At 49.3% G+C, this 27,161-nt stretch overlaps 1 protein-coding gene across 2 annotated transcripts in view; it reads right to left on the bottom strand.

Annotated features, from left to right (window-relative positions):
- Nucleotides 1-27,161, bottom strand: part of LOC147100699 (ATP-dependent chromatin remodeler CHD5-like) — a 104,067-nt gene that overhangs the window by 42,320 nt on the left and 34,586 nt on the right. For both annotated transcript variants that reach the window (XM_085967204.1, XM_085967203.1), the window contains exons 7-22: nt 26,201-26,367; nt 24,500-24,727; nt 22,701-22,904; nt 19,993-20,204; nt 18,870-19,001; nt 17,710-17,818; nt 16,619-16,810; nt 15,117-15,317; nt 13,805-13,942; nt 12,693-12,814; nt 10,860-11,033; nt 10,623-10,764; nt 7,387-7,518; nt 6,417-6,534; nt 3,102-3,226; nt 2,028-2,256 (exon numbers count right to left, since the gene is read on the bottom strand). In XM_085967204.1, the coding sequence (XP_085823330.1) occupies nt 2,028-2,256; nt 3,102-3,226; nt 6,417-6,534; nt 7,387-7,518; nt 10,623-10,764; nt 10,860-11,033; nt 12,693-12,814; nt 13,805-13,942; nt 15,117-15,317; nt 16,619-16,810; nt 17,710-17,818; nt 18,870-19,001; nt 19,993-20,204; nt 22,701-22,904; nt 24,500-24,727; nt 26,201-26,367 (2,625 nt within the window). The remainder of the gene's footprint in view (nt 1-2,027; nt 2,257-3,101; nt 3,227-6,416; nt 6,535-7,386; nt 7,519-10,622; nt 10,765-10,859; nt 11,034-12,692; nt 12,815-13,804; nt 13,943-15,116; nt 15,318-16,618; nt 16,811-17,709; nt 17,819-18,869; nt 19,002-19,992; nt 20,205-22,700; nt 22,905-24,499; nt 24,728-26,200; nt 26,368-27,161) is intronic.

Raw genomic sequence — 27,161 nt, forward strand, 5'->3', positions numbered from 1 at the left:
TTCCTGACTGGCCTCTCGTGGCAAATGACCGATTTGTAAACTGACTGGCCTCTCGTGGCATTGCTCATGGGGCTGCAATCTTTCTAATCATTTCTCTCTCCCTGCAACTATCTCTGCTTCTCTCCCATTCCATAATTCTTCACCTTCTCTCTCTCTCTCTCTTCTGTTTGTCTTCCATTCCAAAGCCTAGAGTTTCTGATTGGTGTTGAAATAACACCTATTGGAAAAGCTAGGCTTTTAAATCTACCCCTTTCACACTCTCTTTATGCTTCTCACATGCTTTGCCTTTATATATTTATCACATACATACATATTACACACACACACATACAATATCTATGGGAATAGAAGGAGATGTTGATAGGGTGAGATGAAGAGGGGTGGGAGGAGGCTCGTGTGGAGCATAAACACCGGCATGGACCAGTTGGGCCGAATGGCCTGTTTCTGTGCTGTAAATACGATGTACTATTTCAATCCAACTACAGGAACAAAGGAGCATAGGAACAGTAGGAGGCCATTCAGCCCCTCGAGCCTGTTCCACCATTCAATTAGATCATGGCTGGTGTGTACTTCTACTCCATTTCCCCGCCTTTGCTCCACAACCCTCGACACCCTTACTGAACAAAAATCTATCGACCACATTCTTGAAAGCTCCAATTGTAGGCCAGCATCCACAGCCCTCTGGATGCTTTCCTGCTTTCAGCCTCCCTCTTTCTGTAACTCTCTTCCCTCGTAAGAAGATTTTTGATTTTTTTTTAAATTTAGAAGCAGAAAAAGGCCTTTCGGCCCCAGAAGCCTATCTGCCTTGACAGAGCAAACCCACCTCACCACACGCCTCACACCCTGCTCTCTCCAGAAGCACATGTCCGCGTCAATGGCCTTCTCTGGTAACGTATCCACCAAGTCTACCACCCTGTGGGTGAAAAATTCCCTCTAGCTTTCTCTTTTTTTTTTTAAACTCGTGCCCCCTGGTTAACATTTTAATGAACAATTCACCCTCACCAGTTTTGCCAATTTCCTTCCCAACGGTGAAAAACTTTTAAGCCTCCTCAAAATATCTTTAGTTCCAAAGAAAATAAGCCCAACTTCCTTAACAATTCCTCAGAACTTAAATTCCCGATAGCCGGATCTCCTTTGTCGTCCCCCGTCCTCTTTCAAGGGCAGTAATCTCCCTCCCATCCATTTTATTTAATCTCTGAAACTTGGGTTCAGGCCCAGCCCAGACTGAGGTGAGTTTTTCTCTCTTTTTTAAAATATTTTTTCCCTCCAGCATTGTCCCTTCCTCTGCTGAAGGCGGGGACTCTCGCTGGGGCACAGTTCCACAGGTGCTAGCTGTCATCTGCTACCTCACCCAATTGGCCCATTCTGCGTGTGTCAGCAGAGATGGCGACTGCTGGTGGGGTATTCAACCATTGGGGGGGGGGGAGGGGGGGGGGGCGGAGTAGCATCATGACTGAGCCCGATCGCACCCTCCCCCGATATCCACACACAACTTCCAGCTGTGGTGACTGCAGCAGGATCACTGGCTGATCTCGGTCCCTAACCCAGGCACTCGGACTCCTTATTGCTGCCACACTTGACATCAACTGATTCATCACACATTGGAGAGCGGCCCTCCTGGTCTGTAAGGCCCCAAACGACACCGGGCCATGTATCGACAACCGGCGATCGATAGATTTTTGCTAGGAAAGGTTATAAAAGGATATGGAGCCAAGGCAGGTGGATGGAGCTGAGGTACAGATCAGCCACGATCTTACTGAATGGCGGAACAGGCTCGAGGGGCTGAATTGTCTCCTACTGTTCCTACATACTGAGCCACAAGGTGAATCTCAATAATGCAATCTGGTTTTTTTTAAAAACCAGTTGCATAAATTTCTCACAAAAGGGCTTCATTCTGAACGTTTTGGGTAAGGTGTTAACAATCAAGGGAAAAAGAGCCAATTTCTTCTTGTAACCCCCTCCTGGCTCTATGTTATATTTCTCCTCCCCTCTTCACCTCTCCTACGCCCCACCCCTTGCTTCCTTACCTTCGTCGTCCTTAAAGAGTTCCTCTGTGCCGAACTTGAGGATATCATCCAACTCTTGTTTGGACATTGAACCAGACTTGGACCCCAAGCCTGGCCGCACCACCAGGTGAGTCAACATCATTTTCTTCTTGGCCACCTGGGTGATGCGTTCCTCTACCGACGCCCGGGTCACAAAGCGATAGATCATCACCTTTTTGTTCTGGCCAATACGATGAGCTCTGCTGAACGCCTGTAGTACAGATGTTGGATTTGATTCGGTTTTGGAACTCCTTTACTGAACATTCTCTTCCCACTCCCCACCCTCCCTCCCTTCCCATGCCACGCACCTTCCCAAGCCAACGGAACAGGCTGGAATCCTGCTCCCTAGACATTAGGAAGGCAGCATAGAGATTGGATGCTCCAATCTCTCCTCCTGGTCAGGAAGCGCCTGGCCTCAGCTTTGCACCTCCTCCGCACAGGCAGGGATAGGAGATCGGGAACTGGAGGCACAAAACCGTCCCCTATCACTGCCAGGTAAAGCTCGGTGGGAGACCAACCTCTCACGTGGTCACCTTTTACCACTACATTTCTTCTTTAAAAATTCATTCTAGCAATGTGGGCATCACTGGCAAGGCCAGCATTTATTGCCCATCCGTAGTTGCCCCGAGAAGGTGGTGGGCCGCCGCCTTAAACTGCTGGTAATGGTTTCACACAACGGAGAGGCTCACTAGGCCACTCCAGAGGGCAGTTAAGTGTCAATAACGTTGGTGTGGGATTGGAGTCACATATAGGCCCAGACCGGGTAAGGACGGCAGGTTCCCTTCCCTGAAGGACATTAGTGAACCAGTTGGGTTTTTACCACAATCCGACAGCTTTCATGGTCACTTTATCTGGTGTCAACCCACAAATTACCAGAATTACTCAATTCAATTTACGGACTTGGATTTGAACTCTGAACCACTGGGTTGCTCATCTGCCTTAAATCCTGGCGACACGGCATCGAATTCTACAGAGCGATTTCAACAAAAAAAAAACCAAGACGCAAATAATCTCGAACAGTCCCATTTAGAAGTCTCGAGTAAAGCGTGCTCTGACCTGAATGTCGTTGTGGGGGTTCCAATCGGAATCGTAGATTACGACGGTGTCTGCAGTGGCCAGGTTAATGCCCAGACCCCCAGCTCGAGTTGACAGAAGGAAACAGAACTGCTGGGCTCCCGGGGCTGTGAGCAAGAAAGGGAAAGAGATGGGTGAGCATCCAATCGCCGAACCCCGCGGGGTCGGTACAAACTCACCGGGACCAGGGAGTATTTTGGTTTTACTTTTCTCACCAAACTTTGGCCCCCTCTCTTTCTCGCTGTTACTTCTTTGCTGGGACTCGTTCCAGGGCCTTGTGCAAGCGGTGGGTGAGATGGAGGCATAGAAAGGAACATAGGAACAGGAGCAGGCCATTCAGCCCATCGAGCCCGTTATGCAAGAACAGGAGCAGGCCATTCAGCCCATCGAGCCCGTTCCACCATCAATTAAATAATGGTTGATCTATATCTTAACCCCATCTACCCGCCTTGGTTCCATAATCTTTAATAACCTTGTCTAACAAAAATCTATCAATTTCAGTTTTGAAATTTTCAATTGACCCCCAGCTTCAACAGCTTTTTGGGGGAGAGTTTTCCAGATTTCCACTATCCTGTGTGTGAAGAAGTGCTTCCCGACATCACCCCTGAATGGCCTAGGCATTGGAAATGGTTCAGAGGAGAGCGATAAGAATGGTTCCCAATTTAAAGAACCTTAGTCACTCAGATGGGCTTAAAAAAGCTGAGTCTATTCACTTTAGTGATGTGTAGACTTCGCGTGATTTGGCACAGGTATATAAAATAGTTAAAGCTTAATTAAATAGCTTGTCTTCCCAGTGATAGATTATTTCAGTTTGCTAGGTTGGGGAAGACTAGGGGACGAGTGTAAAAGTTACACCAGGACAGGGCGAGGCGAGGTTAGGTGTTGGGCAGTTCTTTTCCCGGAGGATAGCAGAGTTGCCAGCTCGCAGAGTGAGTGTGGCAAAGCCACAAAGAACCATTTCCTTATCGGGGCAGAATACCATCTTATAAAAGGTAGGCGGAATACCAGGTAATATAAACATGGCCAATGTGGTATCCTCGACTAGTTCCGATCGCCTAAGGGGATCAGGGAGGAATTTTCCTCAATTGTTCTTGGATTTTTATCGGGTTTTATGCCTGTCCCAGGAGGTTGCATGACTGCTGATGGGGAGTCCAGGGTGGGGGCGGGCACGATGGACCAGCTGGCGGTCTTCTGCCCGTCATTTTCATATGTCCATATGCTCAGCGAGGGTCGAGGCAGCAAGTGTCGGCAGGTGTTTCTCTCCCCTCTGAGCTGGGCCCCAAACCCTCACCAAGAGCAGGGCAAGGTGACTGCTCCCAGTGTCACTCCGTCCCCCGGCAGTGCGGGAGGTCCAGTGCTACCTCGGGGAAATCCAAAGGAGGTGCGGATGAAGAGAAATGGGAGTCTTCGCAGTTCCAGGAAGGCGGCGGGGGGGGGGGGGCGGCTGCCCAGGGATTTGCCCAGAAGTTCCAGAAACTTCTCCAGGTTTCCCCCGTCCTGAATTCATGGACTTTGTGAGGGGTCGCGGGGGGGGGGGGAGAGCAGTGGGGAACACTACATGGAAAATGTAGTCATCCAATGAACGATTTGGTACACCATCCCACTAAAACTTAGGGGTCAGGTACAAAAAATATTTATAACCAGAGGGTCAAAATATAAAAGGGGATTAAGTTATGCTGCAGCTATACAAAGCCCTGGTTAGAACACATCTGGTACACTGTACGGTTCTGGGCACCGCACCATAGAAAGGATATATTGGCCTTGGAAGGAGGGCAGCGCAGATTCACCTGAATGTTACCAGAGCTCCAAGGGTTAGATTACAAGGAGAGATTACATCAACTAGGCTTGTGTTCCCTGGAACATAGAAGGCTAAGAGGTGAATTGATTGAGGTTTTTAGGATTTTGAAAGGAATTGACAGGGTAGAGAGAGAGAAACTTTTTCCGCTGGTGGGGGAGTCTGGGACAAGGGAACGTAACCTTAAAATCAGAGCCAGGCCATTCAGGAGAGAAATTAGGAAACACTTCTTCGTGCAAAGGGTGATAGAAGTGTGGAACACTCTCTCACAAAAAGCAGTAGAAGCTAGTTCAGTTAATAATTTTAAATCGGAGGGCGATAGATTTTTGCAAGCCAAGGGTATTGAGGGATATGGAGCCAAGGCGGGTGGATGGAGTTAGGATACAGACCAGCCAGACCACTGAATGACGGAACAGGCTCAAGGGGCTGAACGGTCTACTCCTGTTCCTTTGCTCATAACAGTGCTGCAAGTTTCTACACGCACTGCATTAGCTATAACGGATCACCTGCCACACTTGCCCTACTGATAGGGGACTGTGTGGTGCTGGGTTGTTTCTGAACACAGTATTATAGAATCAGACAGCACAGAAAGAGACCATGTGGCCCAGCCTGCCTGTGACGCCTCTCCAAAACGAGCACTCCCCTTGCTCCCATTTCCAGGCCCTTTCCCAAGATTTTCTTTTTCACTTCCCTCGCTGTTTCTGGTCAAGGTTCCACGTCCCAACAACTCTCTGCATTTAAGACTTCTCCTCATCCCTCGCTTCGTTCTTTGGTGATTATTTTAAATGTATTCCCTCTTGTTACCCAACTCCCCAGCCAGTGGAAATAGTTTTTTCCTGATGCTCCTCATCGACGCCCTTCATAATTGTGAGCATCTCGATCAGATCTCCTCTTAACCTTTGACGTAAGAAAACTACTAGGCACTTGGTCTAAGCGTTAAACAACGCTTTAATCAACTGTTTTTCAACATGGAGATCTAGTTGTGTCCTTCACTAGTTCCTGTTAAAGAATGTCCTGAGCAAGCTGGGCCCGTGCCCGAGTATTTATACTCTCCCTGGACAGCGCCACCAGCAGGCCGCTCAGTATTATTTCATAAGTCATTTCCACATGAATGACAAGATTCATGTCAACCTTCTTCGTTCTAATGCAAAGTGCCCTTGTTTTCTCGTCTCCCCTCGTAACTAAAGCCTCTCAGCGTCGGGATCACCTTAACAAATCCCTCTGCATCTTCTCCGCAGCCTTGACATCTTTCCTAATGTAAAGGCATCCCCCAAACCAGAGGCAATATTCCGCCTGCAGCCTAAGCAGCAGAGCCCTGCGGCTGCTGTTCTGTCGCTGCAGTCATGCGGATTTTGCCGATGCAGTGCGGGGGGAGGATTCCACCTCCTCAGTTGTCAAGTACTCGACGCGGTCACTGGGTGAAAGGTAAGATTATTGTTTTACTAACATCCACAAGAAGATTTTTTTAAAAAGCTCCCTCTAAACAGCCAGCTCCTGCTCACCATTAAACCGGTCGATAGCCTCCTGCCGCTGATTGCCGGTGATGCTCCCGTCTATCCGCTCGTATTTGTATCCGTCGTACTCGAGGAAGTCCTCCAACAGATCCAGCATTTTGGTCATCTGTCAGTCACAAACAGCACCTTTATCCACAACAGGAACCCTTGGCACCAATCCCAACTCACACCAAGTCCCGTTCACCCATCACCCCTTGTGCTCGCTGACCTACACTGGCTCCCGGTCTGGCAATGCCTCGAATTTTAAATTCTCTTACTAGTATTCAAATCCCTCCGTGACCTCCTCCCTCCATTTGAAGTCAATGAACTATTTTGAAGTGTAGTCACTGTTGTAATGTAGGCAAGTCATTTGTGCACAGCAAGATCCCACAAAACAACATTGCGATAAATGACCGATTAATCCATTTTGGGCTGCTGGTTGAGGATTAAATAATGGTGAGGACACCCCTGCTCTTCTCCCAATAGTGCCATGGGATTTTTTATGTCCACCCGAGAGGGCAGATGGGGCCTCGGTCTAACGTCTCATCTGAAAGGCGGCATCTCCGACATTGCAGCACTCCCTCAGTAATGCACTGGGAGTGTCAGCCTGGATTATGCGCTCAAGTCTCTGGAGTGGGACTTGAACGAGAGTGCTACCAACTGAGCCAAACTGACACCTCGGGCAGAACGCGGAGAAGGCTGACCATCCATGTCAAAACATCCACGGTTAATCAGCACGTTTCCTGCGGGGCTCACTGGACAAGGAACAGGAGCCCTGGCTGACTTTCCCCTTCCTAGTCAAGGGGCCCCCCCCAAGGGTAATTACAGCTCCCCAGCCCCAGTCCAGCAGAGACTGGGGATGTAACCCGCAACCCTCCAGCCTCAGTACCACAGCGGGTGGTGGGTTTATCAGCTTAGCTGTTTGGTGGTGAGGGAGGGAAGGAGAATGGGAGCCCCATTCGATGCTACCCCAGGTTACCTGAGAGAAGATCAACACTCTGTGGCCTTGGCTGTGCAGCTTCTTCAACATCTTCTGCATGAGTATCAGCTTCCCCGAGGACTTCACCAGCGAGTTCCCATCGTACGATCCGTTCGGCAACACCGGAGCTTCCTGTCAACACCAGCAAGGCAGCATCACGGTTAACAACAGGTGCCAAGTACAGAGCTAGAGAGTGCACAGTCAGATCCCACCCCCGCCCACCCGCTACAGGGAGGCCCTCCGCTCCTCTTTCTGAAGCAACAGTTCCTCAAAGAACAGGGTTCCATTTTTCATTACAGGAAACTTTCTGGTATCCGGCACTGATGGGACCGAGCTGGTGCCGTCCCATCAAAACTGCCGTAGAAACCAGCGCTAATGTTAAAACATACGGAGCTTCTGAGCTCCGTGTGAAGCAACAAACCCTGTTGCTTAGCAACAGCTTCAAAACAGTCAGCGTAGCTTGCAAGCGTCTCTGTAGCTAAGCAACAGCTTCAGCTAGACCTTGCAGAGCCACGACTGCAGAAAAAAAGCAACGAAAAGAAAAAAAACTTATCTGAACCGACTCCTGAATTTTGCCGGTGGGTAGAGCTTTCCGGACATTTAACCTCCGGATAAATGAGTTTCCTGTATTAATAATTCTCGGGATGTGGCCGCCGCTGGCAAGGCCAGCATTTATTTCCCAGAAGTAGTGGTGGGCCTCCTTCTTGAACCAGCAGGTTTTAATACAACTGAGGGGCTTGATAGGCCGCTCCAGAGGGCAGTTAAGAGTCAACCACGTTGGTGTGGGACTGGAGTCACATATAGGCCCAGACCGGGTAAGGACGGCGGGTTTCCTTCCCATTCGTGAACCAGTTGGTTTTTTAAGGACAATCCAACGGCTTCATGGTCCCTTTCACTGATAACCAGCTTTTTATTTCCCGATTTTTTTTAATTTTTTTAAACCGAATTCAAATGATCAAACTGCCCTGGCGGGATTTGAACTCACGTTCTCTTAGTCCAGTAACAGAACCACTGCACCACCGTATCTGTATCAGCGGTTGCCTCAATGCAAACTGTGTGGTACAATCAGCCCATCACACTGCCATGCTGTGGCGAATAACTGGCAGCTTTGCGCTAGGCTGGGAATCTCCCACACGTCTTACTGTGGTCCCAGTGATAGAGGGAGTCGATTTTCATCCCATCAGTCAGTGCTGGATGCAAACCCAGGTCGCTGGGGTTAAAATGCTCAAGCTACTGCACAACCTTATTCCTTAACCTCAAGTCGATCCTGACTGTATAAATCAGATTCCTCTGATTAACTGCCCAGGACAGTCCCAGTCTGCGCTGAGTTACCTGATCTTAGCCAGGCAAGATGTGGGGTGCTGTTGTTGTTCTTTCGTATGGTAGTAGCAAAGCAAATCAAATGTCAATATCGAAGTCAGATATCCAGGCCAAAGCTTCCAGTGTCACAGTGTGGATATCTTGTAGGTTGCCTGTGAATTTCCTCTGCGGGCAGCGCTCAATGATGTGATTAGGAGCTGCACAGTCACATGATAGGGATGCTGTAATCTTCTATCTATGGAGAAGGTGGCAGCGTCTACCATGACCGGTTCTGAGGCGGTTGATGGTTGTCCACTGTTTACGAGGAAGGTTTGATCTTTCAGGTTGTACTGTGGGGTCCTCTATAAGGAATCTATTCTGTATGTCGCAGTTCTTCCAAGCATTTCACCATCGGTCATCAAGGCTGAGGGGAGATCGCTGAAGGGCTTGGGCGACGGTCCAAAATGGCCTTCTAGATTTGAGACAGGTTGGTGGTAGGTTGTTCAAGTCGGCCTGGATCGGCATGTCTTTGCTGGTGTAACAGTTGTATTCTCTGGAGACTGCATATTCACAGCATAGGTGTGGTGGGGTGATGTTTGCAAGCACGGGCAGCCATGGTGTTGGTGTTGATAAAAGCGTACCGGTGATAATTCTCATGCTGTAACTGGCTGCAGGTTTCCCCCAGATTAAGGAAGGGGGAAAAGGCAGTCAGGGCTCCTTTCCTGATCGCTATTCAGTGACTCCTACTGAAAGTGCAGGGAAAGAGCAGGATCGGACTCCACTGTATCATCCCAATGAATGGCCTTCCAACACTCACTGTGTTGACTTGACCATGAAGAATGGCCACACAAACCGTATTCCAAAGGCTGCACAGCTCCTGATGAACTTAGTGCTGCATACGGCTCATCCGAAAGAAAGCTCCTCCAACAGTGCAGCTCTCCCCCAGTACTGTCCCTCCAACAGTGCAGCTCTCCCCAAGTACTGTCCCTCCGACAGTGCAGCTCTCCCTCAGTACTGTCCCTCCAACAGTGCAGCTCTCCCCCAGTAGTCCCTCCAACAGTGCAGCTCTCCCCCAGTACTGTCCCTCCAACAGTGCAGCTCTCCCCAAGTACTGTCCCTCCGACAGTGCAGCTCTCCCTCAGTACTGTCCCTCCAACAGTGCAGCTCTCCCCCAGTAGTCCCTCCAACAGTGCAGCTCTCCCCCAGTACTGTCCCTCCGACAGTTCAGCGCTCCCTCAGTACTGTCCCTCCGACAGTGCAGCTCTCCCTCCGACAGTGCAGCTCTCCCTCAGTACTGTCCCTCCAACAGTGCAGCTCTCCCTCAGTACTGTCCCTCCGACAGTGCAGCTCTCCCCCAGTACTGTCCCTCCGACAGTGCAGCTCTCCCCCCGTACTGTCCCTCTGACAGTGCAGCTCTCCCTCAGCACTGCACTGGGAGTGTCATCCTGGGTTATGTGCTCAAGTGGTGGGAATGTGGAACTTGCTACCACAAGGAGTAGGGAGACTCCAAAACTATGTCATAAATATAAGATAGTCACGAATAAATCCAATTGGGAATTCAGAAGAAACCTCTTTACCCAAAGAGTGGTTAGAATGTGGAACTCATGGAGTAGTAAAGGGAATAGCATAGATGTATTTAAGGGGAAGCTAGATACGTACACGGGGGAGAAAGGAATAGAAGGATATGCTGATGGGATTAGGTGAAGAGGGGTGGGAGGAGACTCGTGTGGAGCATAAACACCAGCACAGACCAAATGGCATTTTTCGCTGCTGTACATTCTATGCAAGTCTCTGGGGTGGGGCTTGAACCCACGTCCTTCTGACTGGGAGGTAAGTGCGTGAACTGAGGCAAACTGACATTGAGCTGTAGGTTGTGTGTAACTCTCCGACCCCTTTGGAGAAGCTCCTAATCGGCCCCCTCAACATTCAATACATACCACGGCAGCCACTGGAAACAAGTAGGGATGGTTGCAACACTTCTTCAGATCCATCATGATGTTCAACAGTGACACCTGGTTCCCACCGCCTTTCGAATTCAGAGCCTCGAAATTCTTGGTCAAGATGAACTTGTAATACTTCCTGCGAGGACACACACACAAATATAAGAAACAGAAAGTAAGGACGAACTGTTTGCACCTGGAGACAGATTCACCGCTCGGCTTTTTCCCACTTACTTCTGCATGGAGCTGAGCTCCACACGGACAATCAGCTCGGTCTTTGACGGCATGTTCTTAAAGACGTCAGCCTTGAGACGCCGCAGCATGTGTGGGCCCAGGAGGTCGTGGAGCTTCTTAATCTGGTCCTCCTTCGAGATGTCTGCAAACTCCTCCAAGAAACCTTCCAGGTTACTACAACAAAATAGGGACAGTCAGTGGTCCTGCCGCATTCCCCGGTGCTGGACTCCATCTGCCTGAAGACCCCCTTCTCAAACCAGTTCCAGGGCCAGAGAACTCAAACTCCTGCTGCCCCCTCCCCCTGTCTCCTTACTCAAAGGCAGGGTCACCAGGAGAGCCAGTCACTCGTATTCTGGCTCCAACCCTGCCCACACCACCCCTATTCCAGCCTCTCCCCGACGTCTATACACCTGGGCAGCAGTGCTGTAGTGCAGCAAGGCTCCAGGGCAGCGTGCAAGGAAGTGGGACTACAGTCACAGCTCCAACGCAGCGAGTTTGCGATCCCAGTCGGGAGGAATGGGAAGAACAATAGCGAGGGATTTTTTCACAGAAGATAGGAGCAGGAGTAGGCCATTCGGCCCCTCGAGCCCGCTCCGCCATTTAATGAGATCATGGCTGATCATCCAAATTCAGTATCCTGTCCCTGCTTTCTCCCCATATCCCTTTAGCCTTAAGAAATATATCTAACTCCTTCTTGAATATATTTAATGAATTGGCCTCAACTGCCTTCTGTGGTAGAGAATTCCACAGGTTCACCACTCTCTGGGTGAAGAAATTCCTCCTCATCTCTGTCCTAAATGGCTTACCCCTTATCCTTAGACTGTGACCCCTGGTTCTGGACTCCCCGACCATCGGGAACATCCTTCCTGCATCTAGTCTGTCTAGTCCTGTTAGAATTTTATTTCTCTTCCTGGTTCAGTGGGTAAAGGGCACCTCCACTGTCCAGTGTAACACTGCAGGTAAATTTCAACTTTGGTGGGGGTGCAAAACAGGCCGTAATAAATTGGACGCCCCACATACACTGATTTCCTTTCCATGGAAGCGGTGTGTATAACAGGTGTCCGATTCATTACAGCCCCGCTCCCCCCTCTCTCCACGACAGCGGGGGAATCCTGCTCCAGATCGCTATCCAGTAACTCCGACTGTGGATCTGGGATAAGGATCTCAATTGGGTCCGGCTGTACTCTCCTGCCCGCTATGGACGAAAAGGCCAGCACTCACTGCCTGGGATCACACATGAATAATGGCCATTTGGGTGAGGTACAGGGGGGCCAGAGAGTCAACAAATTCAGAAAAGGAGTGGCAAGGGCAGAATTTTTAATAAAAAGGTGTCGGCCGTGGCTCAGTGGGTCGCACTCTCCCCTCCGAGTCAGAAGGCCGTGGGTTCAAGTCCCCACTCCAGAGATCGGAGCACATAATCCAGGCAGACACTCCAGTGCAGTATTGAGGGAGTGCTGCGCTGTCAGAGGCGCCGTCTTTTGGATGAGATGTTAAACTGAGGCCCCGTCTGCTCTCTCAGATGGACATAAAAGATCACATAGCACTATTCGAAGAAGAGCAGGGAGCTCTCCGCGGTGTCCTGGACGAATAATCAGCCCTCAGCCTACATTGCTAAAACAGATAATCTGGTGATTTATCGCAAAGTTGTTTGTGGGAGCTTGCTGTGTGCAAATTGGCTGCCGTGTTTCTTACATTACAACAGTGGCTACACTTCAAAAGTACTTCATTGGCTGTAAAGTGCTTTGGGATGCTCGGAGGTGGTGAAAGGTCTAAATGCAAGTCTTTCATTTTAGCAAGAAAGAGAGACAGAAATGTTAAAACAATAAGACTTACTTGAAGCGTACAGGAGTGAGGAAGTTCAGCAGGTGGAAGAGCTCCTCCAGGTTATTCTGTAGCGGCGTCCCCGTCAGCAGCAGCTTGTAATCGATCTTGTAAGCGTTTAGCACCCTAAAATACTGAGAAATAAACAACTTCTCACACACGGACACGCGGGGGACACAGTAGCATCGACAGAATCACGTGACCTGCGCTCGCATTTCAACTTACAGGTGATGTGCCACCGTTATTTAGGGTCTCTCCCTTTCCCTTGCGCGCCTTCCCTCCCCCCGCCCCTCCCCAAAGGCACTGACTAAAAATCATATGGCACAAAAAGGAGCCCATTCGGCCCATCGTGCCTGTGCCGGCTCTTTGGTAGAGCTCTCCATTCAGTCCCACTCCCCTGCTCTTTCCCCAGAGCCCTGCAAATATTTCACCTTCAAGTATTTATCCAATTCCCTTTTGAAAGTTACTGTTGAATCTGCTTCCACCGCCCTTTCAAGCAGTGCATTATCACAGAAACTCGCTGCATAAAAGAAAAATCTCATCTCCCCCTCTGGTTCTTTTGTTAATTACCTTAAATCTGGTTACCGACCCTCCTGCCAGTCGAAACAGTTTCTCCTCACTTACTCTATCAAAACCCTTCATAATTTTGAACACCTCTATTAAATCTCCTCTTAACCTTCTCTGCTCCAAGGAGAACAATCCCAGTTTCCCCGCTCTCTCCATGTATCTTGTTCTATTGGGGCAGCTGAATTAGTTTTGGATTGCACTAGCACAGACACGATGGGCCGAATGGCCGCCTCTTGTAATATAAACCTCTATGGTTCCACAGTCCCCCATTTACAACAGGAATCAATTTAACTGTCAATAAACTACTCATTACTTCACCCCTCCTCCTCCTCGTCTCATTAAGTTGCCGACTATTCCTTGGATACAAGTTCCATGGACTTCAGTCACCCTCCCGTACCAAGTCACCATTCTTCACCCACAAGTCTTACTCTGAATGTCAGCAGGATATTCAGCTGTGAACCCCCTCACCCTATCTCCACACATACCAGATTAGGGCCCACCCCCAGTAGACAATCCTCTCCCCAAGCCCAGGGGCAGCGAGACCAGCGCACACTTACTTTGGACTGGTTGTTTTTCAGCCTGTGAGCTTCATCGACAACGAGACACGCCCAGTCGATGGATCCCAGAATCGTCTGGTCGATGGTGACCATCTCGTACGACGTGAGCAGAACGTGAAACTTTATTTGTGCCTCGCTCTGAAAACAGCAAAGGTTTCGTCCCGTCATTATCAATCCCAAACACATTGGTTACTCAGCTGGAGGGAAGAGGCCCTGGGTAAGCAAATCAAACCAAACCAAGCCTACAAGAACTAAAGACAAATGCATTGATTATAGATGCTCGGTATATCACTGTGGGGATTACGGACTTCTTCCATCAGCATCACTAAGAACCTTCTTTGCTCTCACACCACTATCTGTTCTCAATTACAACTTCATGAACCCACCAAGGAAGAATAATACTTCTTTCTCTCCCCTCATCTCCTGAAAGTGCTGGGTACAGTTTCCGGGTCACCCTCTAATTCCTCACCCAGTCGGCCATTCTTCACATGAGCTTAGACATTGAGGGCCAGCAGGCTATTCAGTCCCAGAGGGCATCACAGCCAGGGCCCAGTTCTGTCGTCACCAAACACTTCCCAGCACGGCTCATTGGACAGCGATCAGCGACAGGAACCCCGACGTATTTTTCTCTTGCTTGCCCATGAGCGCCGAGGCCCACAGCACTGCCCCAACCACAGGTCCCAGTGCAGGTCAATCAACTCAGCACAAACCAGAGATTAAGCCTGAAGTGCCTTGACCTGTAGGACTCAGTACCACAACCGATTTACCAACTGAACCCATTAGGGAATCGATTCCAACAAAAATCATTCACAGAGCTGATGATTTGCCAAGTGGTACAAAGCAGTCCATTCGATTGGCACCCCATCCACTACCTCAAACATTCACTCCCTCCACCACCGGCGTACCGTGGCTGCAGTGTACCATCTACAAGATACACTGCAGCAACTCGCCAAGGCTTCTTCGGCAGCACATCCCAAACCCGCGAGCTCCACCACCTAGAAGGACAAGGGCAGCAGGTGTATGGGAACAACACCACCTCCAAAAGTTCCCCTCCAAGTCACACACAACATCCTGACTCAGACATATATCGCCGTTCCATCATTGTCGCTGGGTCAGGGTCCTGGAACACTCTACCTAACAGCACGGTGGGAGCACCTTCACCACACGGACTGCAGCGGTTCAAGAAGGTGGTCCACCACCACCTTCTCAAGGTCATCTAGAGTTGACCAATAAATGCCGGCCTTGCCAGCGACGCCCAAACCCCGAGAATTAACAAAAAAAATTCTACTCAAACAGGAGGCCAGATACTCACCTTCATCCTGAAAGTTTTCTTCCCGCTCTTGATGACGTTATCATCGAAGCAGAACTCGTTTTCACGGATGACGGATCTGCAGTCTTTGTCTCCTGTGTAAGTGACCACATAGAAGTACGGCGCCCACATCATGAACTCCCGCTCCCAATTAATAATGGTGGACAATGGAGCGCTCACCAGGAAAGGTCCCTTGGAGTGGCCCTGGAAGAGTAACAACACATCCATCTTATTAAAATTCTTGTGTCAGTGTGACTGTAACACTGCAGTGAACTGATCCATCCGTGCTAACCATGTGACACCACAGACCAATCGGATCCCCAGCAAAAGCACACCAGGCGGCCATTTTCTACTGTCTAGAATGTCTACTCAATATTTTTAATGTTTGGAATCAGAGCAGGTGTCAGGTACAGACACAGCTCGCAAATTATATATTTAGTTTTGTCAATGAGCAACACTTAATGAGATTAACTATTAATTTAAACTTTTGTTCCAAACTACAGAACTCGAGAGTAAATGAACTCCAATATATAATAAAATTAAACACTAAATAGAACAAAACCAAATTATTATTTCACGAGTAAATCGGCAAAGTAGGCCAAGAGGACACAAATGCTAAGAGGTGCGTGGTAAGTTTAGAGCAGATATATCAAAACATAAATCTTTACTCAGAGTGTTAATCATCTGGAATAAACACTCGGGTTAGTTCCTGGGACTAGGGACAGGGTCACTGGCAAGGCTTGGAAGCTAAGCAGAGCCAGGCCTGGTTAGTACCTGGAGGGGTGACCATCAGGGAAGACCAGGTGCAGAAGGTCACGGAAGGAGCCCCGAGGAGGGGCGCTTGGTGAGAAGGTCACGGAAGGAGCCCCGGGAGGGGCGGCTGGTGAGCAGGCCCGGGCGTTGGGCTGAAGATTGTCGGACAGGAGGAATGGTGGAAATGGAATGGCGGCGCGCACAGACGCAGTGGCTTTGCTTCTCCCAGAACGGTGCTATTTACGTTTAATGTTAATGTTATTTGTACTGGACTCATGGGAGCTTGCAAGATCACATTTCGTTGTTCATGTACTTGTGCAATGATAATAAAAAGTTGAATTAATTAATTAATACAATTAGACACCATGATGGGATGTAGCAGAGAGGTGGACATTGATGGGAGCGTCAACGTACTTGATGGAAGGGCTTCAAGGGGAAGACAACATACCGGAGGGATGAGCTTAAAAAAAACTGTCAAGCTGAGGAGCACCTGAACGCCCAGTCACACAACCCAGCCCCAGATCCCAGCCCCCCAACCCCCTGGCTCGCCCCGCACCCCCGCTCGCCCCAACCCCCTCGCTTGTCCCAGCCCCCACACCCCCGCATCCCTGCTCGCCCCAGCCCCCACACCTCCGCTCGCCCCAGCCCCTGCACCCCCGCTCGCCCAAACCCCCCCCCCGTTTGCTCCAGCCCCTACACCTCCCAGCTCGTCCTAGCCCCTATGCCAAGCCCCAACCCCCATCATTCCTCACCTCTTTGAAGAGTGAGTACAGAAATACAATGGTTTGAACGGTTTTTCCCAATCCCATCTCATCGGCCAGGATTGTATCGGTGCCCTGTGCCCAAGAGAACCGCAGCCAGTTCAGCCCCTCCAGCTGGTAAGCATGCAGGTTGCCTCCAGTGACGTCGACGTACTCCGGCTGTTTGTCAAACTTCACGGTTGGCTGTGGTGAGATGCAAAAGTATATAATTATTCATATAGAAAATACAAGCAGCACAGAGAGGGGAAAAGCTGCTTCAGGTGCATTCAATACATAACTGGTCAGATTTACAGCATCCCAGCTGGAATCAGACTTCCCCCATGCTGCCAATTTCAGGAAACAGCCAGCTTTACAAAACTGACAGGATGCAAGTCTCCTCTGCTCACTGCCTGCAAGGATTCTACTCTGTATCTAACCCGTGTTGTACCTGCCCTGGGAGTGTTTGATGGGACAGTGTAGAGGGAGCTTTACTCTGTATCTAACCCGTGTTGTACCTGCCCTGGGAGTGTTTGATGGGACAGTGTAGAGGGAGCTTTACTCTGTATCTAACCCGTGCTGTACCTGCCCTGGGAGTGTTTGATGGGACAGTGTAGAGGGAGCTTTACTCTGTATCTAACCCGTACTGTACCTGCCCTGGGAGTGTTTGATGGGACAGTGTAGAGGGAGCTTTACTTTGTATCTAACCCGTGCTGTACCTGCCCTGGGAGTGTTTGATGGGACAGTGTAGAGGGAGCTTTACTCTGTATCTAACCCGTACTGTACCTGCCCTGGGAGTGTTTGATGGGACAGTGTAGAGGGAGCTTTACTCTGTATCTAACCCGTGCTGTACCTGCCCTGGGAGTGTTTGATGGGACAGTGTAGAGGGAGCTTTACTCTGTATCTAACCCGTGCTGTACCTGCCCTGGGAGTGTTTGATGGGACAGTGTAGAGGGAGCTTTACTTTGTATCTGATGATACCAAGTCCAAAGCAGTAACACCAAATTGAATCATTTTGAAGGTTTTGCTTTCCCTGTACTGGGATCTGAGAACACGACTAGCCGCACCGACAGACCCTGCCCCAACCAGCCCTCCTCTTCACTTACATCTACTACAGGCTGTGCCGGGGGCGGGTCGAAGATCAACTCCCTGGTTTTCCGTCCTTTTTTGTTCAGCTTCCTCACTGGTCTCATGTCTTCACCCATAATCAGTTGCCTGTAGCAATAGAGAGAGAGAGAGAGAGAGGAGGAAGAGAAAATCAGACCATGTGACAGGCAGCACTCTGTTATCACGGGAATGGAAGGGCATCAATAACTAACATCTCTCCTCCCCTCCCCCCACCCCCACCACCCTGCTACCAATTTAGTCCGCACCTCTCCCGAGAGTGCCGGCCGTCTTCCAGTACCTTGCCCCAGCACTGAACCTTCATACAAGTCGCAAAACAGCAAAGCATTACAGTGATCCAAGTTTCGCCCCGCTTTATTCATTTTTTTAGGATGTGGGTGATGTTTGCAAAGTTAACTATTTTTATAACTAAAAAAAAGTGTGAGTGCAACTATGTGTCTTGCGAGGCCAGTTTTAGAGCATCAGGAGTCACCTACACTTTGGCAGTTGCTTCTTCGACAGCACCTTCCAAACCCACGACCTCCACCAACTAGAAGGACAAGGGCAGCAGGCGCATGGGAACACCATCACCTCAAGTTCCCCTCCAAGTCACACACCATCCTGACTTGGAAATATATCGCCGATCCTTCATCGTCACCGAGTCAAAATCCTGGAACCCCCTCCCTAACAGCACTGTGAGAGCACCTTCACCACGAGGACTGCAGTGGTTCAAGAAGGCGGCTCACCACCACCTTCTCAAGGGCGACTAGGAATGGGCAATAAATTATGGCATCCATCCAGAGAATGAATTTTTTTTTTTTTTAAACACTCTAGGACTGGAGTCACGTGAAGGCCTGACCAGGAAATTGTGACAGGTTCCCTTACTGAGGGGCATTGGTGAATCAGTCAGAGTTTTACGAAAATCCAACATCTTTCATGATCATATTTCTAGTGCTAGCCCACAGATTACCAGATTCGTCGAATTCAGTTTCACAGCTTGGTATGGTGGGATTTGACTTTGGGTCGCCAGTGCAGTAACATGTCCGCTACTCTAGTTCAGCTCCGTGTTCAGTTGTATTAAAGCGATTGACAGTGATTCCAGTCAGCCTGGATTGAACAGGTCAGTAAAAGGTGTCTTTTGCTTCTGTTAAGAGGCACTGACCTGTGATTCCAATACATCTCCTTCACAGTGTCAAAATCCGGAATATCAAACTCTTCGAATTCCCAGGTAGCCTGGTCATATGGCAGATCCCTCCACTTAATCAAATAGTGCAAATCACCCTTCTTATCAAAGCTGAAAAAAAACAGATTGTAAACATTTTTATCCCATTATGTCAACAGCATAGGTTAGATACAAATCCATTCTGCACCTGCCCAGGGAGTGTTTGAAGGGACAGTGTAGAGGGAGCTTTACTCTGTATCTAACCCGTGCTGTACCTGCCCTGGGAGTGTTTGATGGGACAGTGTAGAGGGAGCTTTACTCTGTATCTAACCTGTGCTGCACCTGTCCTGGGAGTGTTTAATGGGACAGTGTAGAGGGAGCTTTACTCTGTATCTAACCCCTACTGCACCTGCCCTGGGAGTGTTTGATGGGGCAGTGTAGAGGCAGCCTAACCCGTGCTGTACCTGCCCTGGGAGTGTTTGATGGGACAGTGTAGAGGGAGCTTTACTCTGTATCTAACCCGTGCTGTACCTGCCCTGGGAGTGTTTGATGGGACAGTGTAGAGGGAGCTTTACTCTGTATCTAACCCGTGCTGTACCTTCCCTAGGCGTGTTCGATGGACTAGTGGAGATATTCAAGCAGTCGACCTGGGTTGGATTAGAACTCCGTTTCCAAACAACCTCACCGACTACATCACCCAGTCCCTGCCTCGGTTTTTTTTTTTTTAAAGAATCCTTCGGCAAGGAACGCGTTTGAAAAATTAACCAACCCTGTGTAGCTGGATAAACAGAAACTAATTCCTCTGGTGGGGGGAGTCCAGATCAAGGGGGCATAACCTTAAAATAAGAGCTAGGTCATTCAGGGTGATGTCCGGAAGCATTTCTTCACACAACGGGTAGTGGAAATCTGGAACTCTCTCCCCGAGAAAGCCGTTGCGGCTGGGGGTCAATTGATAGTTTCAAGACTGAGATTGGTCGATTTTTGTTGGGTAAGGGTATTAAGGGTTACGGAACCACGGCGGGCAGATGGGGTTAAGACACAGATCAGCCACGACCTAATTGAATGTCGGAACATGCTCAAGGGGCTGAATGGCCCCCTCCTGTTCCTATGATCGCTTCCTCACCTGTGGTTGATGATTCGGTGGACGATCAGCCACTCGGGTTTGATCCCATATCGATAGTACTGCTGTTCCATCTCCGCACACTGCGGATCTTTGCTCTTCCGCTTCTCGCTCTTCTCCTCATCATCCCCGGAGCCGTAATCAAACGGCGGCGGCTCATCCATATCATTCTTCCTTTGGAAGTTCCGGAACATTACCGTGTGGTACAGTTCCAGCTGAAGTGGGCGGAGAGCAAGTCAACGTTTAAACACGCACACTTTTTTTTCTCAATTGTCTCACCTCCCGCTACCCCCATCCTCATTTCCCCCTTATTGAATCTGTAATTGAAGACGAGGCAACAAAAGTTACGATAACTTATGAGTGGGAGAGAGAGCGAGCGAGTAACTGAAGCTCTGTGAGCGACAGCTCTAAGGCTATGTGCTGAGAGTGAGTGAGAGAAATCTCGCTGTGGACCGACAACCCAGTAATGCAGAACAATCGCGAGATTTTAGTTTCTTTCCCCGCCCATCATTTTTATATGCTCATGCACTGCAGTGGGGAAAGAGTTAAAATGACATCACTGGCAGTTTCACTGAATAGAGTAAGAAAGACAGGTGCTAACATGAAAGAGCACATCCATAAAGATGCAGTCAAGATAGCTGACCTTTGAAGAGAAATAAAATAATTAAATGGAGACAGGATGTCCAGCATTTCAACTGCCTTTAAACAGCTTTATTACCTGGGTTGCATTCCAAGGTATCTTTTAATTAGCATTCAGCAATTTGAGTGATTGATTGAGGAGGCAGCTTACACGTTTATATTAAAATTCGTAACCAATCCGTGAAGGTGCATGCGGGCCAAGATCCAATCAGGTTGCAGGAATGAATTTAGCATGAGCCGGACATGCTTATTTTAATGTATAAAAATGTAGTGTTTGCTGTAACAATTTGGAGAAGTCTGGCTAAGACAGAGCAGACTGTCTCCCCACTGGTGTAATAAAGACGACTTGATTATCGATCCGAAAACCTTGCGTCGAGTGTTGGTTTAAAATACTCCACAACATGCACCTTCAAAGCAGAGCTGGGGCAGAGATGACATCTTATAAAAGGGAGGTGAAATACCAGGTAAATAGCACACTCCACGTGGCCACTTGGACTATTTTCGATCACCCAAAGGGGTCGGAGAGGAATTTTCCAGATTAGCTACTCCCTGGTTAGACCACCTTGAAGCAATGTGAACAGTTCTATTAAAAATAGGATAGAGGCACACTGGAGAAGGTGCAAAGAAGATTTACTAGGATGATACAAGAACTGAGAGGTTATACCTGTCAGGAAAGCTGGGGCTCTTTTCTCTAGTAAAGAGAAGACTGAGGGGTGACCTGATAGAGGTCCCCAAGATTATAAAAGGGTTTGATAGGGTAGACATAGAGATGTTTCCACTTGCAGCAAGACCAGAACTAGGGGCCATAAATATAAGATAATCACTAATAAATCCAGTCGGGAATTTAGGAGAAACTTCTCTACCCAGAGAGTGGTGAGAATGTGGAGCTCGCTACAAGGAGTAGTTGAAGCAAATAGCGTAGATGCATTTAAGGAGAAGCTAGATAAGTACATGTGGAAAAAGGAACAGAAGGATATGTTGATGGGGTTAGATGAAGAAGGGTGGGAGGAGGCTCGTGTGAAGCATAAACACTGGCATAGACCAGTTGGGCCGAGTGGCCTGTTTCTGTGCTGTAAATACTATGGAAACTGTGTAATTGTTTTTCCTTAGTTGGCCTTGGGTTTTTTTTTTTTTTAATTTGCCTTTCCCGGGGATGTTACATGACTGCTGGTCGGGAGCTGGGGGGTGGTGGTGGTGTAATCATGGTGCTTCGGGCTGTGGAGGGCAGGCTCGATGGATCTGATAGTCTTTTCCTCCCATCATTTTCATATGTTCGTATATCCTTAGTTCCCCCTCTCCTCCCTCCCGACGACACTGACGCGTAACCGGGCATCCCCACTACATGCCCAAGCGGTCATTCTTCAGACCACAGGGACAGTGGGGTCAGCCGTGGGTAGCACTCTCACTTCTAAGTCTGAAGGTCGTGGGTTCAAGCCCCACTCCAGAGACTTGTGCACATAATCCAGGTTGGCACACCCAGTGCAGTACCGAGGGAGTGCTGCACTGTCAGAGGTGCCGTCTTTCAGATGAGATGTTAAACCGTGGCCCCGCCAGCCCTCTCAAGTGGACGTAAAAGATCCCACTATTTCGAAGAAGAGCAGGGGAGTTGTCCCCGGTGTCCTGGCCAATATTTATCCCTCAACCAACATCACTAAAAACAGATTATCTGGTCGTTATCACTTTGCTGTTTGTGGGATCTATCTGTGCGCAAATTGGCTGCCGCATTTCCTACATTACAACAGTGACTACACTTCAAAAATACTTCATTGGCTGTAAAGCACTTTGGGAAGTTCCGAGGCCGTGAAAGGCGCTATATAAATGCAAGCTATTTACTTTCTTTTCCTTCATATATGAGCCAGCACAGTGAGTCTCGCCGGTAATCCGGCATCACAGCTGCACCAGAATAAGCTGCTGACACTCACATTCAAGGCTCGTGCATGAATACTGGTCGCTTGGGGCAGGTAATCAGAGAGTAACCGAGGCCCGGGGAGCCATTGCCCCAGAAAATGTCAGCGGCTCCGGAAGAGTGCGGGCCTGTGTCAGATGCAGGGGGCTTTGTTCGTTCAACCTACCTGCAGTTCAGTGGCCCAAGAGCAGTGCCAGTAGGACAGCCCCACCCATTTCACAAAGAATTCTCGCTCTGGCCGTCCTTCCAGGGCCTTGGGTTGCTCGGCATCAGGGGCGGCGTCTGTCAGTCCTGGAGGGGTGCGTGGCAGCGGGGGTGAACCCCATACCCAGTGCAAGATTCGCTGCACTTTGCCTTTTAGAGGTGTGCACTAAAAATAACACACACAAAGATTTACACACATGATTTTGACACATTGATACATATAACCTGGCTGACCCTTAGTGAGGGTTCTCACTTCTGCACACCATACCCGAGCAGGGACAGCACAGGGAGGGGTCCTACACGTGGTAACATTATCCCTTCTCCCCTACCAATCTATTCCCCCCAATTCTCTCTTCTGTTCTGAATGCGTTGATTCATAGAAACATAGAAGATAGGAGCAGGAGTAGGCCATTTGGCCCCTCGAGCCTGTTCCGCCATTTAATGAGATCATGGCTGATCATCCAAATTCAGTACCCTGTCCCTGCTTTCTCCCCATATCCCTTTAGCCTTAAGAAATATATCTAACTCCTTCTTGAATATATTTAATGAATTGGCCTCAACTGCCTTCTGTGGTAGAGAATTCCACAGGTTCACCACTCTCTGGGTGAAGAAATTCCTGCTCATCTCAGTCCTAAATGGCTTACCCCTTATCCTTAGACTGTGACCCCTGGTTCTGGACTCCCTCCGCCATCGGGAACATCCTTCCTGTATCTAGTCTGTCTAGTCCTGTTAGAATTTTATAGGTTTCAATGAGATCCCCTCTCATTCTTCTAAACTCCAATGAGTACAAGCCCAATCGACCCAATCTCTCCTCATACGTCATTCCTGCCATCCCAGGTATCAGTCTGGTGAATCTTCGCTGCACTCCTTCCATGGCAAGAACATCCTTCCTCAGAAAAGGCGACCAACACTGCACACAATACTCAAGATGTGGCCTCACCAAGGCCCTGTACAACTGCAGCAAGACATCCTTGTTCCTGTACTCAAACCCTCTTGCTACGAAGGCCAACATACCATTTACCTTCTTAACCGCCTGCTGCACCTGCATGCTTACCTTCAGCGACTGGTGCACAAGGACACCCAGGTCTCGTTGCACTTCCCCTTTTCCCAATCTATTGCCGTTCAGATAATAATCTGTCTTCCTGTTTTTGCCACTGAAGTGGATAACCTCGCATTTATCCACATTATACTGCATCTGCCCAATCACCCAACCTGTCCAAATCATACTGGAGTTTCTCTGCATTCTCCTCACAGCACACACGCCCACCCAGCTTTGTGTCATCTGCAAACTTGGGAGATATTACATCTAGTTTCCTCGTCTAGATCGTTAATATATATTGTGAATAGCTGGGGTCCTAGCACCGATCCCTGCGGTACCCCACTAGTCACTGCCTGCCACGCGGAAAAAGACCCGTTTATTCCTTTCTATAGCATGTCCCACAGCCTCAGGCTGCTCTTTGGGACCTCACGCAGTGGTCATGCCTCGTGTGAGCGAAGGCATTAAGTGTCAACAAGCTATTGGGTTCCCCGCAGCATGCACGCACACACACTCCAGCAGCAATCAGTAGATAATTTTTCCTTCCCCAACACAGGAGCCATTACCCTCCTGGCTATGGTACTGGACCAGCCCCCGCCGCCCCCCTCCAGAGGTGGGAGTTCAAATCCCCCCATAGCAAGTTGAACTCAGTAGGAAAGGTCCCAGCCAATACTGTAGTTCATGTCAATCACAGCCCATCGTGGTCGGGGCAGTTAAAGACTCACCAGGCAGCGCGGACAAATCCACTCTCCGTTCGGGATCTCGGGTAGTGGGGGGTTAAGGCAGTGAATGTGATAAGAGGAAGGACAGGAGTCACAACATAGCAGCTCGCCTCCGTCCTTGCAGACTCTGCAGAATTCCATGTGATCGTCATCTTCCTCCTCCACTCCATCCTCCTCCTCCTCTTCATCTTCCTCATCCTCTTTGGCCTCCCACTGTATTCCTTCCTTTTCCTAGAGTGATTATGCTCTACATTATACAAGGTGCATTATACCACAATCACACATACGCGTGCACAAATAAACAGCAGCAACTCGCCAAGCTAACTATATCCGTGCCTGGAAGAACAAGAGCAGCAATATGATGGGAGCACCATCACCTCCAAGTCACACAGCATCCTCCTGATATGGACATATATCGCCGTTCCTTCATTGACACTGGACCAAAATCCTGGAACACCCTCCCTAACAGCACTGCAGGAGCACCATCACCACACGGACTGCAGCGCTTCAAGAAGGCAGCTCACCACCACCTTCTCACGGGCAACGAGGGATGGGCAATAAATGCCGGCCTTGTGAACAACGGCCACATCCAGAGAGCGGGTCTGAGCGAAGATGCGAGTGTGGACAGATTATTCAATCATGGTGGGCATCATAACTGAGTCCTGCCAGGGTTAGATGAAGCAGGGTGGGAGGAGGCTCGTGTGGAGCATAAAAATTGGCTTTTTTTAAATTCATTCGGGCGTCGCTGGCAAAGCCAGCGTTTATTGCCCATCCCTAATTGCCCTTGAACCGCTGCAGTCCGTGTGGTGAAGGTACTCCCACAGTGGTGTTAGGGAGGGAGTGCCAGGATTTTGACCCAGGGACGAAGAAGGAATGGCGACATATTTCCAAGTCAGGATGGTGTGTGACTTGGAGGGGAACTTGCAGGTGGTGGTGCTTCCATACACCTGCTGCCCTTGTCCTTCTAGGTGGAAGAGGTCGTGGGTTTGGGAGGTGCTGCTGAAGAAGCCTTGGCGGGTTGCTGCAGTGCATCTTGTAGATGGTACACACTGCAGCCACGGTATGCCGGTGGTGGAGGGAGTGAATGTTTAAGGTGGTGGATGGGGTGCCAATCAAGCGGGCTGCTTTGTCCTGGATGGTGTCGAGCTTCTTGAGTGTTGCTAGAGCTGCACTCATCCAGGCAAGTGGAGAGTATTCCATCACACTCCTTACTTGTGCCTCATAGGTGGTGGAAAGGTTTTGGGGAGTCAGGAGTTGAGACACTCGCTGCAGAATACCCAGCCTCTGGCCTGCTCTTGTAGCCACAGTATTTATGTGGCTGGTCCAGTTAAGTTTCAGGTCAATGGACTGGTTGGGCCGAATGGCCTGTTTATGTGCTGTAAAATTCTTTATAATTCTACGTGGCCAATCCTGTCCTCACTCAACATCAACACGCACACTTACTTTCCAGTCGTGGGGTCACTGGAGAGTCATCAGGTGTGGGGACCCTGTAACTTTTCCGCACTTACACTGGGGCCAATGGAAATTCACCGCTACCACTTGGGCATGATCAGCCAACACACCTTAGACCGGGTATCAAATCTGGGATCTTCCCATTCTGGTGTGGTTGAGCATCACGCCAGCTGGTATATAAACCCACAAAGCACCTTAATAACACCCAGTCGAAGGTACAATCTCCAGCAAAACAGGAAGCTGACAACTCACGCAGTGCAGGCAACTCCACTTCCCCTCCGGGGCCTTCTCCATCTCTGGGTCCAGGCAGACTAAGTGATAGGCCCGAGGACAGGTGTCGCACAAAATAATCTCCCCTCCTTGCTGGCACACTTCACAGTAATCCTGATGATCCGTCTCGTACCCATCACCTTCCTCCACTGGGAATTACAAAAGAAGGAAGGAAGTTAGGGCCTCCCAGCACACAGTGCAAGGAGGGGGCAAATGAGTCACACTCCCCAAAGACAACTTTGTCCATTTGTTTGGGAAATAAACAGAACAAGCCAAACCCTTTGGTGCAGTACAGCTCCAAGGTGGAAAAGACTAAAAGAAAAGGTAGGCAGTGGCGATTCGTTAATGCTGTGCTTGGGTTTAGGAACCTGCAGGGGCAACCGAGGGAGGTCCTGGAAGAGAATGAGTTAGAGTAAGAGACAATGCAATCAGTCTTCATTTCAACACTGCGGATGCAGAGGGGAGAAAGAATGCCAAGTACACGGAGCTCAACGAGTTAAAAACTAGAATCAGGGGTTTGGGTGGTTTATAAATAGAATAACCGATACCCGGGACTGGGAGTGAGTTACAGGCTGGAATCTAATCGAGGGGTTGGACGTAGTGTTGATGAAGAGACGTTTATCTGCACAATTTGTGACTACTCAGATTCTCGGTACATTTGATTGAGTTCCCGAAGTGAGGGATTCCCGCGCTGGGGGCTGGAGACAACATCAGGGTCACGTATCTGCAGTCAACAAATTGTTCTTAGCCGATCTTCTCTCTCAGTCACTCTGGTTCTTGCTGGCCTACAGCTCTAGAAGTCATGGGAGCCTCCCAATACCTTGCCCATGTACGCTGTGCCTGTGCCGGCTCTTTGAAAGAGCTGTCAAATTAGTCCCACATCCCAGCATTGTCCCCATAACCCTGCAAATTGTCTTCAAGTACATGTCCAATGACCTTTTGA

This window comes from Somniosus microcephalus, chromosome 25 (assembly GCF_052327205.1).
Source record: "Somniosus microcephalus isolate GS21.2 chromosome 25, FLI_Smic_1.0, whole genome shotgun sequence".
Classification (NCBI taxonomy): Eukaryota; Metazoa; Chordata; class Chondrichthyes; order Squaliformes; family Somniosidae; genus Somniosus; species Somniosus microcephalus.